The sequence below is a fragment of the Urtica dioica genome, chromosome 9, assembly GCF_054948205.1.
Source record: "Urtica dioica subsp. dioica isolate 48M chromosome 9, U.dioica_male_clone48M_v1_H2, whole genome shotgun sequence".
NCBI lineage: Eukaryota > Viridiplantae > Streptophyta > Magnoliopsida > Rosales > Urticaceae > Urtica > Urtica dioica.
Window position 1 is genome coordinate 26,000,444 of NC_142764.1, and position 17,065 is coordinate 26,017,508.

Genomic DNA, 17,065 nt, shown 5'->3' on the forward strand with positions numbered 1-17,065 from the left:
TGTTCTAAATCTTCTTCCCGTCTTTCTTTTTGCATCACGATCGGCGATGACGACCGAAGAAGCTATGTCTGGAGATAGATTGGCGACGGCGATTTCATCGAGGAAAGCTCCGATTGATGATTCTATTGATCCGTTCTTCTTGCACCACACGGATTCACCGGGGATGATCTTGGTAACTCAGCAGATGAATGGCGAGAATTATCCTTCTTGGAGCAGATCGATGAGGATGGCGCTTTCAATCAAGAATAAGCTCGGATTCATTGATGGATCCATCAAGAAACCTGACGAATCTGAGGTGATCTCTTCCATTCTTGGAGAAGGAATAATAATATTGTGATCACCTGTATTTTGAATTCTTGTACAAAAGAGATTGCTTCGAGTATTGTGTATGGTGAATATGCAAAGGATATTTGGGAAGATATGAGAGAGAGATATGAGCAGAGCAATGGTCCGAGGATTTTTGAGCTCCGACGTGAGATCATGAACTTGGTTCAAGATCAAAAATCTGTGGGGGTTTATTTCACTAAACTCAAGATCCTCTGGGAAGAATTGAGTAATTATAGGCCTGCTTGTGCTTGTACCTGTGAAAGATCCAAAGAATTACTCAACTTCATGCAAAATGAATATGTCATGAAGTTCTTGATGGGGCTCAATGACTCTTTCTCGACTGTTCGAGGTCAAGTCCTGCTAATGGATCCTCTCCCTCCCATCAACAAGGTGTTTGCCATGGTGTGTCAAGATGAGAAGCAGATGTCAATCAGTGCTGAAACTTTTGCCAATCAAGACCAGTCCAACTCTGTCTCAATGGCCGTGAATGACCAAAGCAGAGTCAACAACACCAATGTTAACAACAAGAAAGATCGACCTATATGTACTCACTGCAAGATGGCCGGGCATACTGTTGACAAATGCTACAAACTGCATGGCTACCCCATTGGTTACAAGCCAAGGTCAAAGAACTCAACAGATGTGGCTGAAGCCTCCTTGGAAGTGATGAAGGACTCACGTGGATCAACACCAAATCTCAGCAATGATCAGATTCACCAGATCATCTCCATGCTCTCCAATCAACTCACTGCACCAACACCATCTCCTGAAGGTCAAAGTGACATCAACATGACATCATTTCTCACAGGTTCATGTTATTACAATAACAATGTAGGTTGTGTTACAAATTTTGGTCATAATAGGATTTTTAACATTCTATTTATACTTATGGAGTATAATAATTTATTTATAATTATTAACAATTATTTACAACTGTGTACGTCTTTTGGCTTTGTTAAAAAAATATTGTGATTATTAGGCCTGTGCACGGTCCGGTCCGGTCCAAAACCGGCCAAAAAACCGGACCGGACCGTTCAAAACGGTTCAAAAAAACCCAAACCGGACCGGACCAAAAATCTGTAAAAACCGGACCGGACCGGACCGTTTTAAATCATCTAAACCGGACCGGACCGTTTTGAACCGTTTGGACCGTTTAGACCGGACCAAACCGGACCGTTTTGGACCGTTTTGAACCGTTTTACATAATTTTTTTTTAAAAAAACCATTAATTTTTCACCAAAACACAAACATATAGTCATATATGGGAGTTAAATACATGCACAAATGCCTAATTTGGCTAATTGGACATTAATTAATTTTTTTAATTTTTAAAAAAAAAATTTATAAATAAACCGGTCCGGTCCGGTTTAACGGTTTTTTTTATAAAAAAAACCGGACCAGACCGTTTGTATTGAGTAAACCGGACCGGACCGGACCGGGGAAAAAAAAAACCGTTTTAAACCGGACCGGCGGTTTAAAAATCACCGGTCCGGTCCGGTTTACGGTTTTTACGATTTTTTTGCGCCGCCCTAGTGATTATATACTCAGAAGTTACGGAAAGTTAATTACATGGTAAAACTTGAATTTTTATATAGTTATATATTTAGAGAGAACAATTTTTATTAGAACAACGATTGTATATATATCTTGTAGTTTTTTTTGTCCATTAAGAAAATAGCCAACTTAAACGTTTGACATAGCTAAATAGTCAGCGTTTCGTAAATCTTAGGTAAATAGCCAAAAAATGAAATGGTCCTATAACAAATTTTATGTTTTCCAGGTTTGTCCCTCCTTTTTATTTAAATTTTGATTATTAATTCGGCAGTTTATGTAAGGCAATTTTTTTTTTAAAATTGAATTTTAAATTCTCTCTTTTATATTTTCAAAGATATAGGAAGGAGTTATTTCTACATTATTTCTTTGCCCAAAATATACCCAATAATTATTTTTCTGATTTTGTGTTCTTTAAAATCCTAGTTCACATTTATACGTATAAAAAGATATTTACAAAATATTTACAGTTATTAGCATATATTAATAGATATTACCACATTTATTATACGTTTTTATTTAACTATTTTTGGCAGTTATTCATTTAAATTTGAACTGTGTTATGTGTTTAAATTTAGAAGTTATTTAGTTGATTTAATCATGTTAATAGTCATTATTTCAAAAAAAAAATAGAACTATTAACGCTCTTACGACTTTGTCTTATTATATATCAGGGGCCATTACCCAAGTCCCCTCCCCCAATAAGGCCCATTTATTTTTTCAATATATATATATATATATATATATATATATATATATTTGTACTTCTAAACCTATAATATAGCTTAATTTATAGTCATAATTTACTATATTAATTTATAATTATAATTTTATCAAATATGTGTTAATCTTTAGTATTAATCTATAATTATAATTTGAAGTGCGATTAAATAATTTAAATATTATGTATTTATTATTAGATAAATTGGTGGAAAAAATATTCAATGTTTTCGAATCGTTGCAGATTAATACCCATTTTTTAAAAGTTGCTGAAAAAATACTCAATGTTTATCAAATATGTGTTAATCTTTAGTATTAATCTATAAAATCATATTTTTATAATATTCAATAAATTGGAAAAAAAAAATTCTCATTCTCTATCATTGGTTTAAATTTTCTACCCCTCTAACGCATTTACGTTTATTTTAATACTGAAAAAGTTTGAACACTCTTTGTTTTTAAATAAATTAAAAATATATTAAACTATTAATAAATAGAGAGCTAAAAGCAATTTATTTAATTTTTTTAATTTAAAATTATTTATTTTCTACAACATTAAAAGAATTAAAAATTAATAAAAAATAAAATGCTATTAGCTTGAAGTTTGCCAAAAAAAAATCGTATATATAAATATACATGCTCATGGTGAGAAAAGAGATGAGATGAGAGAATATGGAATTTTAATTTTTTTTAACATAAAAAATATTAAGTTCATTTTTAGTTTTGCTCATTTAATTGACTTACATGTGTCTTTCAATCCATTTAAACGGACAAATAGTAACGGTGGAAAGATATTGTAACATTGAATATTTTCCCGTAACTTTTAAAGAATAGATATTAAACTACAAAAAATAGAAAATATTGAGTATTTTTGCTGCTAATAACTCTTATTATTAATTTATATGAGAATTAATAAAAGTATTTAAAAAAAATTATTAGGAGGCCTTAACTTAATTTGTGCCCAAGGCCCCGGAAATTATCAAGCCGGCTCTGGGTTCACCCCAAGAAAGTCCAAAATTCAATATTTTTATGATTATATATATCTAGTAGACCTTTTGATTAAATGTCTTTAACAACATATTTCTCAAATAAAAATCGACGAAGTGAGATGAGGCGATTATGGCGGATCTAAGTGGTCGCGTCAGATCTGTGGTCTCACGCGAAGGAGAGAGCACGGTCGTCTCTGGTGGTCTGCGCCGATGGTGGACAGAGGAGCAGCGAGCGGTGGTCTGGTGGTCTACGCTGGTGGTGGTCGGAGTGAAAAGAGAGAGAAGTGAGGGTGGTGGTGGTGGTCGGAGTGACTAGGGAGAGAGAGAGAGAGAGAGAGAGAGAGAGAGAGAGAGTGACGTTTGGGGTTTTAATGGACAATCACTAATTTGCTACAACGTGTATTAAAGTTTCAATATTTAGCAGCGGTCAAATGTTGGCTACAAGTGTTATTTAGCCGGATTTTAAACAAATGATAAACATGTAATTTGCTAAATGACTAATAAAAGTCATGCCATCAATTGAGGCTATATTTGAAACTTAATCGAAACGTTAACTAGATTGCAATTTCCACGTTTCAACTTCTTAAATTTTCCTACAGCTTCGAAATAAATTCGGCAATTCTTCAACTTTGATGCAATCTAAAAAATTTCCAATATTCGTTCTGGATATGAGCCGCTTCAAAAAGGACTTATTGCAATTGGTTCGATGATACGTATAGGACGTGGTCAACCAGAATTAATTATTGGGGACATACAAAGAGGTAAAACAGTAGTAGCTACGGATACGATTTTTAATCAACAAGGGCAAAATGTAATATGTCAATATAAAATGACTATGTATGCTATTTTCGCGATAACTTCCAAAAATCTATTACATGTAATTTCCTCTCCTACTTTTCCGTAAGAATGATTTTTTTTTTTGTCTTTTTTAACAGATTTCTAACCGTTCATTTAAGATATTAGTTTGAGTGACTATTTACTTAAGATTTAAGTTTGTAAATATAAGTGATTGTTTACTTAAGATTTACGAAACGTTGGCTATTTAGCAATATGTCGAACTGTAAATGTGACTATTTACCTAATGGAACCAAATTCACATGTTTCTAAGTTGCTAACTAGACACATTTCATCCTTTGAAGAAATCTGGCTTCCTCTCTGCTTGGGAATGTGGAGGCCACTTTTTATACAAGTCAAGGCCTGAATTTGATCAAGCTACCGAGAAGACTATGCTTAGTCGTCTGAGCAGTGTATCCATTGATGACGAAGCTTTCAAAGCTGTCAAGACGCTTTGCTGCACCGTTGCTAAGAAATATGACCTCTTAATCTCAGCAGGTTTGATCAAGTTGATATGATCATTATAGTTTTTTAGTTTTCTCAAAACTCAGGATCTATGGTATGTAATAAATTAACCTTATACAGAAATAATGGACTAAGGTGTGTAGATATTCGTGTCTCCGATGAAGTTTTTATCCAACTTGCTGCTGGTATAGAGATCAGATTGAGTGTTATAAATAACATGCATTGTGCCCGTGGTTGTTGCCGGGTGTTTGATGCATTTAAATAGGAATAGATTATATACATGATTCGTTATCTTTTTGTCGTGAGAATTATACAGTCGAAACGTTATAAAAATTATGCAAAATAGTTAATAACATACAAAAACACAATGTAAAAAAAAACGTGCTGTATTTTAGATTATATAAATGAGCATACATCTATTTGGGGTGTATTTAATCCCCCCCCAAAAAAACCCACTCGATTTATGCAATAAATACATACAAGCTGATTAAATAGTACCTGTAAATAATCTGTAGTATGATATTGCAAAAAGTTAAAAATAAAAAAATGTGAAAGGTCTTTGAAACTAATCATCTTTTTTTTTTCCTAAGAAAATTTTGAAGTTAGTAGAGAAGTGGTAAGAAATACAAAAGATTTGGTCAAAGCATGTTCTCTAGAGGTGTCCGTAAACACTCTACTCATGTCTATAGTATTTCTTAAGGGTAATTTGTCGACTCAAACCCATGATCTCTAATTAACTAGTGTGCGGGTGGATGTCTTTTTTGAAAAATTAAGGGGCGTCACTAAAATCTTTTCCGTCCCTAAAAAAGTGCATCGGAAAGGAAAAAGAGAACCCCAACATCTCATTAATAATAAGCTTCCTCAACTAAACGATCCCGGACAAGGGTCGGGATATCCATTAGTTTATAATACCCATTGTCTTGAGACAAAGTAAACCATTTACAAAGTCGGGGTAGATGTATTAAAATATCCGACCTTTCAACTTACTCTTCTGAGTATTGAGCTTTTGAACGTTTTTATTTATCTTGAATAAAAAAAATAATGATGATAATATTGATAAGATATATAAAAATTATGACTACTAATTAATACCACTTAATTTACACACGGTTTGGATTGTTACCGAACGCCGACTCTTTCTACTCTGAGAGAATTTTTTAATTAACATTTTTAGAGCCTTTCTTTTTAAACTAATTGTGATTTCAAAGCATACAAAAAAAAATATAAGTTTTCAAATATTTAGGACGATAATACCTTTCAGTATACAATTTTTTATCTACATTATACAATTTTCAGTATACATTATATAGTTTAAGCACATAATTTCCAGTAAACATGCAATCAATATACAATTAAATACAATTTTCAGTATATATACATATAGTTTAAGTACATAATTTCTAGTAAACATGCAATCAATATACAATTAAATAATCAGTATCAAGGTTTCAAATACCGCACTTACAGCACGGAATCTCGCATACCGCACCTCCATGGTAGGGTTCTAGGTATAAATTACGATAGATCTTAAATACTGTGGTATTTTTGTAAATACCGAAATTATTTTCGTAAATACTGGAGATACCAAAAATCAGATTAAAAGATACATATTTTAAAAAAAAATACTTAAAATACACCACATATATCAAAATTAATTACTGTAAATATTATACTCATGAATCCTTTATATTCATCATAATAAAGTTTTTATTAGTAATAAATTGGATAACTTTGGTTTAATCATAAACATATTAAATATTTGTTTTTGAAATACCGCGTTAGACCTCTTTTTCGTGGTTTACCTTTGTAGTAATAGTTTACCATGCGGTAACGATAATCTGTGAACTTCGTCAAATGTCAAAATATAACAAATTATAATCGATATACAATGTGTGGTACAGTAGCGGTATTTTAATTCTTGCAGTTTATATATAAAACATCATAATAATTTAATAAAACATCATTATTCATCAATAATGCTTGAATTGTATACACATTTAAACGTATGCTATTTTCGCGATAACTTCCAAAAATCTATTACGTGTAATTTCCGCTCCTACTTTTTCGTAAGAATTGTTTTTTTTTTTTTTTTTTTTTGTCTTTTTTAAGAGATTCCTGACCGTTCATTTAAGATATTAGTTTGAGTGGCCTATTCTCATTTTAAGCAAGGAAAATTTGAAAGACATGATAGAATGCTGAACCAGTCAAACCGAAGTTGTTATCATTTAAAGAAAATCCTTATGATTTTTATAACTTTATATATTAATTAGGTCTGCCAGTGTTTAATTAAAACAGCTTCGTTTAATAGTTTTATTATTGGGCGTTCTAGCTTATTAGCCTTTTTAAAACTTAGAATTGTGAAATAGCCAACGTTTTAATAATATGAGAAATTGCTCAAACTACAACCATTTCAATACTTTTTTCCAAAAATCCACCAAACTATAACTTTGGCCAAAAATACAACTTCCTCAAAAGTGAAAAACCAAATTTACCCTCAACTTTATTTTTTCTTTCAATTTCACGCCAACCTCATTTAATATCATTACAAAATAAAATTTCTATTTTTTATCTCTTTTTTATTCATAATTATTTATATCTCTCTCTCTCCCTAACCGTGTAAACCATTTACCATTTACTCTCTCTCTCTCTCTCTCATTCGAACTCACCCAGCCAGAATCGCCTCTCTCTCTCACCCTGAATCGCCTATTTCTCTCTCTCTCATTCGAACTCACCCAGACCTCGCGACTCTCTCTCCCTGAATCGCCTCTCACTCACTCACTCTCTCTCTCTCTCTCTCTCTTATTCAAACTCACCCACAATCGCGACCAGTCTCACTCACTCTCTCTCTCTCTTATTCAAACTCACCCACAATCGCGACCGAAACCCTTGCCCGAACTCGATTTCACTCGACCAATTCCTCAAGTCGCCATGTCTGACCCACCCAATCCTATTTTCGAACCCACAACGCGAAAGAGTCCTAGGATGATAGGGCTCAAACAACCGGAGGCGTCCGGAGCGACCACGCCAAACACTTCTCCGGCCCGGAAAAGGAAAACGAGTGCTTCGCCCAAGTTGAACTCGAAGAAGGCTACGAAGAAGCCCCGCCGTGGCCTGAAACCCACCTCTGATACGGACCAGGTAAACTCACCGGTTTAGATCTCTTAGATTTATTGGTTTTGGGTAGTGAATTAATTCTGTTGGGTAGTGAATGAATTCTGGTGTGGTAGTGAATTGATGTGTTACAAAATCTTTGATTATGGTCGGAAATTGTGTTTGAAAGTGTGTGAAATTGTGCTCGGAATTTGTGTGAAATTGTGCTCGGAAATTGTGTTTGAAATTGTGTGAAATTGTGTGAAATTGTGTTTGAAATTGGTTGAAATTGTGTTTGAAATTGTGTGAAATTGTGCTCGGTATTCAGGGGTGGAGGAGGTACATTTGTGAATCAAATGTGGTTGATCATAATATCAGTTTTTATGGGACGTTGGAGACGTTCGATAAATCAGCGGCTATGGGTCCAGAAGTGAAGGCTATGTTCAGCAACTCTTGTTTTGGCCAATTTCTGGACGTCCCGAAGGTCACCCGATCCTCTAAGATAATTAACCATTTATTGATGAGGGTCGGTTACTTTGTCGGTGAAGAAGAGAGGGAAGATACTCTCTTTATTGAGCTCGGGGGAGAACCGCGGGCGTTCACAAGAGAGGATTTTTGTTCTATCTTAGGGCTGCGCCATGGGGACGTCCCAGCCTTGGATTATACCGAGCCGGCCGAAGGTGGACTGTTCAGTGAATTGTTCTCCAAGGGGACGACCAACAGTCGCGTCGTGCTTACAACAAAATTGGTGGAATCGCAAGGGTGGCCGCATGAGAAGCGAGTCAAGCTCTTGCTGCTTCATTTTCTCTTCAACGTACTTCTCGGTGCCCCTTTGGGTACGACCATTCGAGATTGGTCGTACGTTAAATTGGTAGAGGACTTGGACCAGTTTAACTCGTACCCGTGGGGCAATGTGGTTTGGAAGTTCTTCGTTGAAAACTGCCGTAAGTACGTGAAGAATGTGGAGAAGAAGGATTCCAAGGCGAAGATAAACCTTCCTTCTTTCATGTACCCACTTCAAATTTGGGCGTACGAAACCATGCCCGTGTTCTCGACACTCTCGTATTGCGAGAGATTGTCTGATACCGCTGTACCTCTCATGCGTCGGTGGAAATCAACGACTCATGTCGTTGACAACACGTTCTCAACCATTTCGTGGCAATCTGAGAACTTTGTGTTCAAGCCAATGGGAGGAGAAGAGGTTAGCTTGAAGACAATGAAGAAGCCGAGCCAACCGAAGCTGAAACAGAAGGTAATCGATTAATCTTGATTATGTGTTTTTTTATGGTTTTAACGTCAATCGTTGACATTGATGTCAACAGTTGACGTCAATCGTTGACATCGATGTCAACAGTTGACGTCAATCGTTGACATCGATGTCAACAGTTGACGTCAATCGTTGATATCGATGTCAACAGTTGACGTCAACTGTTGACATCATTGTCAACAAACAGAAATGTCATAAATCACAGGTGTCAACAGTTGACGTCAACCGTTGACATCAATGTCAACAGTTGACGTCAACCGTTGACATCAATGTCAACAGTTGACATCAATTGTTGACATCAATGTCAACAATTGACGTCAACTGTTGACATCTGTGATTTATGGCATTTCTGATTGTTGACATTAATGTCAACAGTTGACGTCAATTGTTGACATCAATGTCAACAATTGATGTCAACTGTTGATATCTGTGATTTATGACATTTCTGTTTGTTGACAATGATGTCAGCAGTTGACGTCAACTGTTGACATCTGTGATTTATGAGAGTTGCCTAACCTTTGTTGACATTAATTTTGACAGGCACCGGTGGAATCAAGTGGAGGCACATCCACTCCGTATACAACACATACGTCCGGCATCGGAGAAAACTCTGAGGTTTGTAAATCTTTCATACATGATTTACTCTTTAACATAGGCTCGGTTGATGTCAACAGTTGATGTCAATAGAAAACATTGGCTTACGTCTACTTTTAACATAGGCTCGGTTGATGGCCGTTGAAGCCTCTGTCACCCATATAAGGACAGAGTTCGCGGCGTTCAAGACGGAGATGGAACAGAGCTTCAAAGAATTCACTAGATGTGTGAATGAAAAGTTGATGGAGCTGGCCAAGAGGATACCGGGAGCTGTCCAAGATGCACAACCTGAAGAGCTACAGGATCCAGAAGATTCGACCGAGAAAGACGGTGATGAGGAAGAGGCTGAAAAGAGAAAAAAAGACAAAGAAGAAGATGGAGATGTTGAGCCGGTTGTCAGCATAGGAGATGACATAAGAGATACACAAGAGACTCAAGAAGGTATTATTGGTTGAAGAGTCGAGTTTGGTTTGTGTTTTATGAAAAGTTTTTTGTTTGTCTTTTATGAAGTTTTTGGTTTGTGTTTGATGAAAAGTTTCTGGTTTGTCTTTTATGAAGTTTTTGGTTTGTGGTTTGTGGTCTATCTATGTTCATCAATGTCAACAATTGACGTCAACAATTGACATCAATTGTTGACGTCAATTGTTGACATTGATGTCCACAGTTGATGTCAATTGTTGACATTCATCTTTTTAAATTCTTTTAAATTCAGGGTTGATCAAAGACAGCTAGTTAGAATCAAGTCAAGAACTAACAGAGTCCCAATCGAGAGCCCGCCTTCTAGAATTAGATTGTGAGCAGTTTGAAGATGAGATGTATGATGATAGTCAAGTTATCTATGTAGGCTCGGTTCCTGAGGGACGAACCCGCGAGGAAATGGAGGACGTGTTAAATGCCGCAAAGGATAAGGAAAATCGGGATTCATGGAAGATGATTCCGATTAACATAGACGATTCACCGCAAAGACCTGTGAGAATCACTCGACCGCCGGATAGGTACACTCCTACACCCATTCCGAGGCCGTTCGCGAAGTTTACGAAAGGAATTTCGCGTCCATTCAAAAATCCATTGACTCCTCCTTTTACTCCATCAAATCTTGAGGACATCACTGTAATGGAGACATGGCTGAAGTTTGGATTGTTGAAGAAGAAAGATGATGAACAACGTTGGTACGAGGCACTGGAAGATAAATTGCCATGGGGATGGAATTTCACAGAAGTTGAAATTAGATCAAAGACATTTTTCCGTAACCTCTGGACCGAAGAAGAATGGCTTAGCGATCAGGTACAACAATTCAACTCTACTGTTGTTTTTTAATGGTTTTGAAGTCTAGACATTGGTGTCAACAATTGACGTCAACTGTTGACATAGGTGTCAACAATTGACGTCAACTGTTGACATCTGCGATTTATTATCTTTCTGTTTGTTGACACAGATGTCAACAATTGACGTCAACTGTTGACATTGATGTCAAAAGTTGACGTCAAATGTTGACATCAATGTCAACAGTTGACGTCAATTGTTGACATCTGTGTCAACAGTTGACGTCAACTGTTGACATCTGCGATTTCTTTCTGTTTGTTGACACAGATGTCAACAATTGACGTCAATTGTTGACATCAATGTCAACAGTTGACGTCAATTGTTGACATCTGTGTCAACAGTTGACGTCAATTGTTGACATCAATGTCAACAATTGACGTCAACTGTACGTCAATTGTTGACATCTTTGTCAACAATTGAAGTCAACTGTTGACATCTGTGACTTAAAAGCTCTTTGTTCTCTAATATTAATCCCTCAATATTTTGTGACAGCATGTTGATATCATCTCTTACTACCTCCGGAAGAAGAGAATGACTGGGAAATTGCAAAAGTCGTTCACAATTATGCCGGCTTTCTTTGTCACCTATTGCCTCCTTGGGTATGACGCTTGGATGAAATGCAAAGACAAGGACAAGTTTAATTGGTCAAGGCAGTCTCGGATCTATGATTACATAACCGCGACCAACAAGTCCTTGACACACTCTTGGCCCTGGGTAGACGTCGATCACGTCTATTTGCCCTGTTGTTTCAAGGATAGGACGCACTGGTTGCTTCTGGTTGTATCGATTCGAGAACGGTCCATTACAATCTATGATTCTATGTCAAGCAACAAGCCTCATAACAAAATGGTGACATGCCACGTCCAACAAATTGCAGAATTCCTCCCACTAGTCCTGTGCTCTATTGACGCGTTTGATCGTATGAGTATTGAAGACACGAGCTCAGCCCCGTTCACAGTATCCACGTCGCTCACCATGCCACAACAGAGCAATGGGTACATATATAACTATTATTTAATAATACCGTATTTATATGATGAACAAATTGTCTAATCGCAAATTTGTTCAAAACAGTGGTGATTGTGGCATGTTTGTCGTCAAGGCTATGGAGTTTATGAGTCACGGCATAGATCTGCTTGGGGTCAAACAAGAACATATGAACATGCACCGACAACAGCTCACGATCGACTTATACAGGCATGGGGCAGTGAAGTTGGCGACCCATGTTGGATCGGACATGGAGATGGATGAAAATTAGGAAAAAATGTTGTTCACGTAGTACTATTATCTTAATCTTTTGGTAAATTAGGAAAAAATGTTGTTCACGTAGTACTATTATCTTAATCTTTTGGTAAATTAGGAAGCAATGTTAACAATAGATGATAATTAGGAAACTTCTCAAACTTTTCATTTCTCTTTATTTTATGATATCATGTTTAATGAATATCAACAATATTTCAATTATCAATCTGTATTTCTCTTTTTAATGGTTTTTACGTCAATTGTTGACATTGGTGTCAACAATTTACGTCAACTGTTGACATCTGCGATTTATTACCTTTCTGTTTGTTGACATTGATGTCAATTGTTGACGTCAACTGTTGACATTGATGTCAACAATTGACGTCAATGTCAACAATTAACGTCAACAGTTGACATCAATTTCAACTATTTACGTCAACAATTGACGTCAATGTCAACAATACAAAAGTACTCTAAACAAAGTATAATTAAACAAAGAGATTCTTAAACAAAGACATTCTCTCTAACAAAAGTAGTCTGAAGAAAGTATAATTAATACAATACATAAAGCTATAACTAATCCGTAGACAATGGAGTAGCACTACTGCATGTTTGACGGTTGTGGCCGAGTACCCCACATCGCGCACACTTGCGCCTCCTAACTTCCTCTCCTTGAGAGGGTATTCTTCTCTTTTTCGGCCTACCGGCGGCACGCGCTGCGTGTTCAGGCGGAAGAACTACGATATTCTCCACCTCGGGGGGGATAACCCAACTCGAAATGTCGCCATGAGGATGGTGTACATCTGCGTAGGTTGCCCTCAAATACTCGGTTGAATAGAACTTGGAAATGAAGTTCTCAACCGGAAGATTACGTTCACGACAAGCCGCAATTCCATGTGGACAAATAAATTCATGAGCTTGCCATCGCCGGCATGAGCATGTATGTTCTTCTAAGTTAACGGCATATACAATGCCCTCTCTGTCAACTACCTCAAACTCCTCGACTGAAGATGGCCTCACCTGGCACAAAAAATCATATTTACTATTTAATTACTGAGAATTCTTACATTGTTGACATTGATGTCAACAATTGACGTCAACTGTTGACATCAATGTCAACAATTGACGTCTACTGTTGACATCAACATCAACAATTGACGTCAATTGTTGACATACAAACAGAGAGCTCATACATCACAGATGTCAACAATGGACGTCAACTGTTGACATCAATGTCAACAATTGACGTCAACTGTTGACATCCATGTCAACAATTGACGTCAACTGTTGACATCAATGTCAACAATTGACGTCTACTGTTGACATCAACATCAATAATTGACGTCAATTGTTGACATCAATGTCAACAAACAGAGAGCTCATACATCACAGATGTCAACAATGGACGTCAACTGTTGACATCAATGTCAACAATTGCCGTCTATTGTTGACATCAACATCAACAATTGACGTCAATTGTTGACATACAAACAGAGAGCTCATACATCACAGATGTCAACAATGGACGTCAACTGTTGACATCAATGTCAACAATTGACGTCAACTGTTGACGTTAACTGTTGACATCAATGTCAACAAATTGACGTCAACTGTTGACATCAATGTCAACAATTGACGTCAACTGTTGACATCAAAGTCAACAATTGACGTCAACTGTTGACATCAAAGTCAACAAATTACGTCAATTGTTGACATCAACGTCAACAAATTACGTCAACTGTTGACATCAACGTCAACAAATTACGTCAACTGTTGATATCAACGTCAACAAATTACGTCAACTGTTGACATCGTTAGTTAATTCTCAAACACTTACCAACATTCGAACAGCATATGAAGTGTATTTTTCTGCTCTGGCTTGGTATTCTTTTGTCAAAATGGTTTGTGTATTTGCCGCAGCTTCCCGACGCTCATAAAACCATCTCATACTTCGCTCTCTCAGCCAATCCATCAATTTTGAAACTGGAAATTGTCTCACCTTTACATTTAATGCATTTAATGACTCCGCATTGTTGTTCGTCATGATACCATACCTCTTTCCCCTGAACATACACCTTGCCCATCTTTGGTACCCGACATCATTGGCTAAGTAGCGACGTATTTCAGGATTTTCAGCGTCCAACATGACCATAAAACTTTCAAATTCCCGCTGAGTGTATGCTTTTGCGGCACCGTAAAATTTCCACTTCACCTCCTTCGTGATCCCCTTGAAAGTAGTCTTCAAATTACCGTGTAGATGGAACATGCAAAAACCATTATCACAATTTGGAAATACCGTCTTGAGGCCATTGATTATACCAGCATGTCTATCGGATACAAATACTTGTTGCTCCCGTTCCCCAATTGCGTCCTTTAATTTTTCAAAGAAGGAAATCCAAGCCTCGTTAGATTTTGAAGGACCAATACTGTAGGCTAGTGGAAAAATCTGCTTGTTTCCGTCCATCCCACATGCCGTATATAACGTCCCTTTGTAATAATTCTTCAAATGCGTACCATCGACAATAATAACAGGCCTTACGTACTTCCACCCCGTTCTCCATGGCCCGAGTGACATGAAAAAACTTACAAATACACCGCCATCACCAGTGACAAGGTCAAAAAAAGAACCCGGATTCTTAGTCTCGATCATGTACCTTAGCTTAGGCAAGAACTTGTACGAGTCTGTCGAATTGCCGTAGAGGGACTTTAGAGCCTCTTCTCTGGACCGCCAAGCCTTTTTGTAAGACATAGACACTCCGTAATCCATTTGCATGTAATTCCTTATCTCTTTTGGTTTGCTCATTCCAACGGTTGGATCAATACACTTATGCTTAACCATCTCTCCTATTAACGAAGCTGTTGCTTGAGGGTGACGTCATTGCCTTAAGTTTAGGGGACAAGCGTGCTCATTGTCAAATCTAAAATATGAAAATTACACAATTAGTTTCAAAACCAAAATGTCAACAATTGAGATTGAAGGAAAATGTCCTCTCTCTCAGTCAAAAGAAGGAAAATAATTCACCGACGTCAACAATTGATGTCAACAGTTGACGTCAATTGTTGACATCTGTGACTTATTTGCCTTCTGTTGACTGAGAGGAAATATCTCACAGATGTCAACAATTGACGTCAACAATTGATGTCAACAGTTGATAACTCTAATTCAAATTCATAATTCAACAAAGAGTTTACCTTCTAATTTGAAATATGGGTGTGTTTTCCTTTCTCACAGCTCGAACAGCCCATTTACAATGCTCTCCCGGACAAACAACGTGCAAGGTGTTTTTGTCCGAGCTCTTTGTCATATACGAGAAGTTGTTGCTTATGGCGAACAACATCAAGTGTTTCTTTAAAGTCTTTTTATTCGAGTACAATGCATAACGCTCAATAAATACAGGGGAATCACCATCCAAAATAAGGGTGTCCTCTCTCGTAGTAGACGAACTTGGCACACTATGTGGAGGGGACGGTGGATGACTTGTTCTTCGCGGTGGAAGGGGGGAGTTTCGTGGTGGTGGATGGGGGGAGTTTCGTGGTGGTTGAGGAGTGGAGTTTTGTGGTGGTGGAGACATAGAGTTTCGTGGTGGTTGAGGGGGGGAGTTTTGTGGTGGTTGAGGGGGGGAGTTTTGTGGTGGTTGAGGAGGGGAGTTTTGTGGTGGTTGAGGAAGGGAGTTTCGTCGTGGTGGAGACATAGAGTTTCGTGGTGGTTGAGGGGGGGAGTTTTGTGGTGGTTGAGGAGGAGTTGGGTTTCGTGGTGGGAAGCCTCGTCGTTGTTGTTGTGTCTCATTGTCTGACAACCTAATGTCATCCAATCCTAACGTAGAACGAATTGCCGATTCATGAGTTGGGACCGAATCACACCCCTCCTCGGGTATTGATGGCATAAGGGGATTTCCGTCACAACCACTATCACGGCTGTTGCGAGTGGATCCAACTCTTGGAGAATCGAGCCCCGATGGTTTTTCTTTTATGTCCAATATCAATTGTAATTTCTCCGTGTCATCTTCCCTCCTTCTTCTCAAGTATAAATAACCTTTCAGTGAGTCGTCGTTGGTTATCTCAACAGGTATCATTGCACCAGCCATCGAATATGAAACGCCAATTGTATGGGTAGATGGTGATTTGCGCAAATACGCGTAAATTATTTGCATCAAACTAGCGAAGCTCACTTCAGACGGCACCATAATTCCGAAAGATCCTTTCTCATGATACCGACCAGGTTCAACCCAAGTACCACTATGCTTGAATAATAAATAAATTTCCGTCATCACTGCATACAATAAACAAAGGTAAGTTAGTAACTGTTGACTTCAGATGTCAACAGTTGATGTCAACAGTTGATCTCTAAATCTCGCTAATGTCAACAATTTACGTCAACAGTTGACGTCAACAGTTGACATCTAATGTCAACAACTGATGAACTTCGATGACATTACTATCAGCGAAGTTCATGAGTTGTTGACATCAGATGTCAACAGTTGCGTCAACTGTTGACATCTGATGTCAACAACTCATTAACTTCGCCTAAAAACAAGAGAAAACAATAAAAATTGCCCAGAACAAAAAGAGTCTTTTTTTTCAATCTCAAACATACCCAGAATAAACATACCCAAAAACCAAAGAAAAGTTTGATAAAACAAAAAACAAAACAAAACTAACCTTG

The 17,065-nt window shown here is 37.2% G+C and overlaps 1 protein-coding gene across 1 annotated transcript; it reads left to right on the plus strand.

The window, feature by feature from the left end:
• The first annotated feature begins 7,868 nt into the window (after positions 1 to 7,868).
• Positions 7,869 to 12,418, plus strand: LOC149386255 (uncharacterized). The gene is made up of 7 exons (XM_089626498.1): positions 7,869 to 8,024; positions 8,305 to 9,228; positions 9,784 to 9,858; positions 9,963 to 10,278; positions 10,682 to 11,121; positions 11,653 to 12,155; positions 12,235 to 12,418. Exons 1-7 carry the CDS (start codon positions 7,869 to 7,871, stop codon positions 12,416 to 12,418), a joined length of 2,598 nt encoding a protein of 865 aa, XP_089482624.1.
• The last annotated feature ends 4,647 nt before the right edge of the window (positions 12,419 to 17,065 follow it).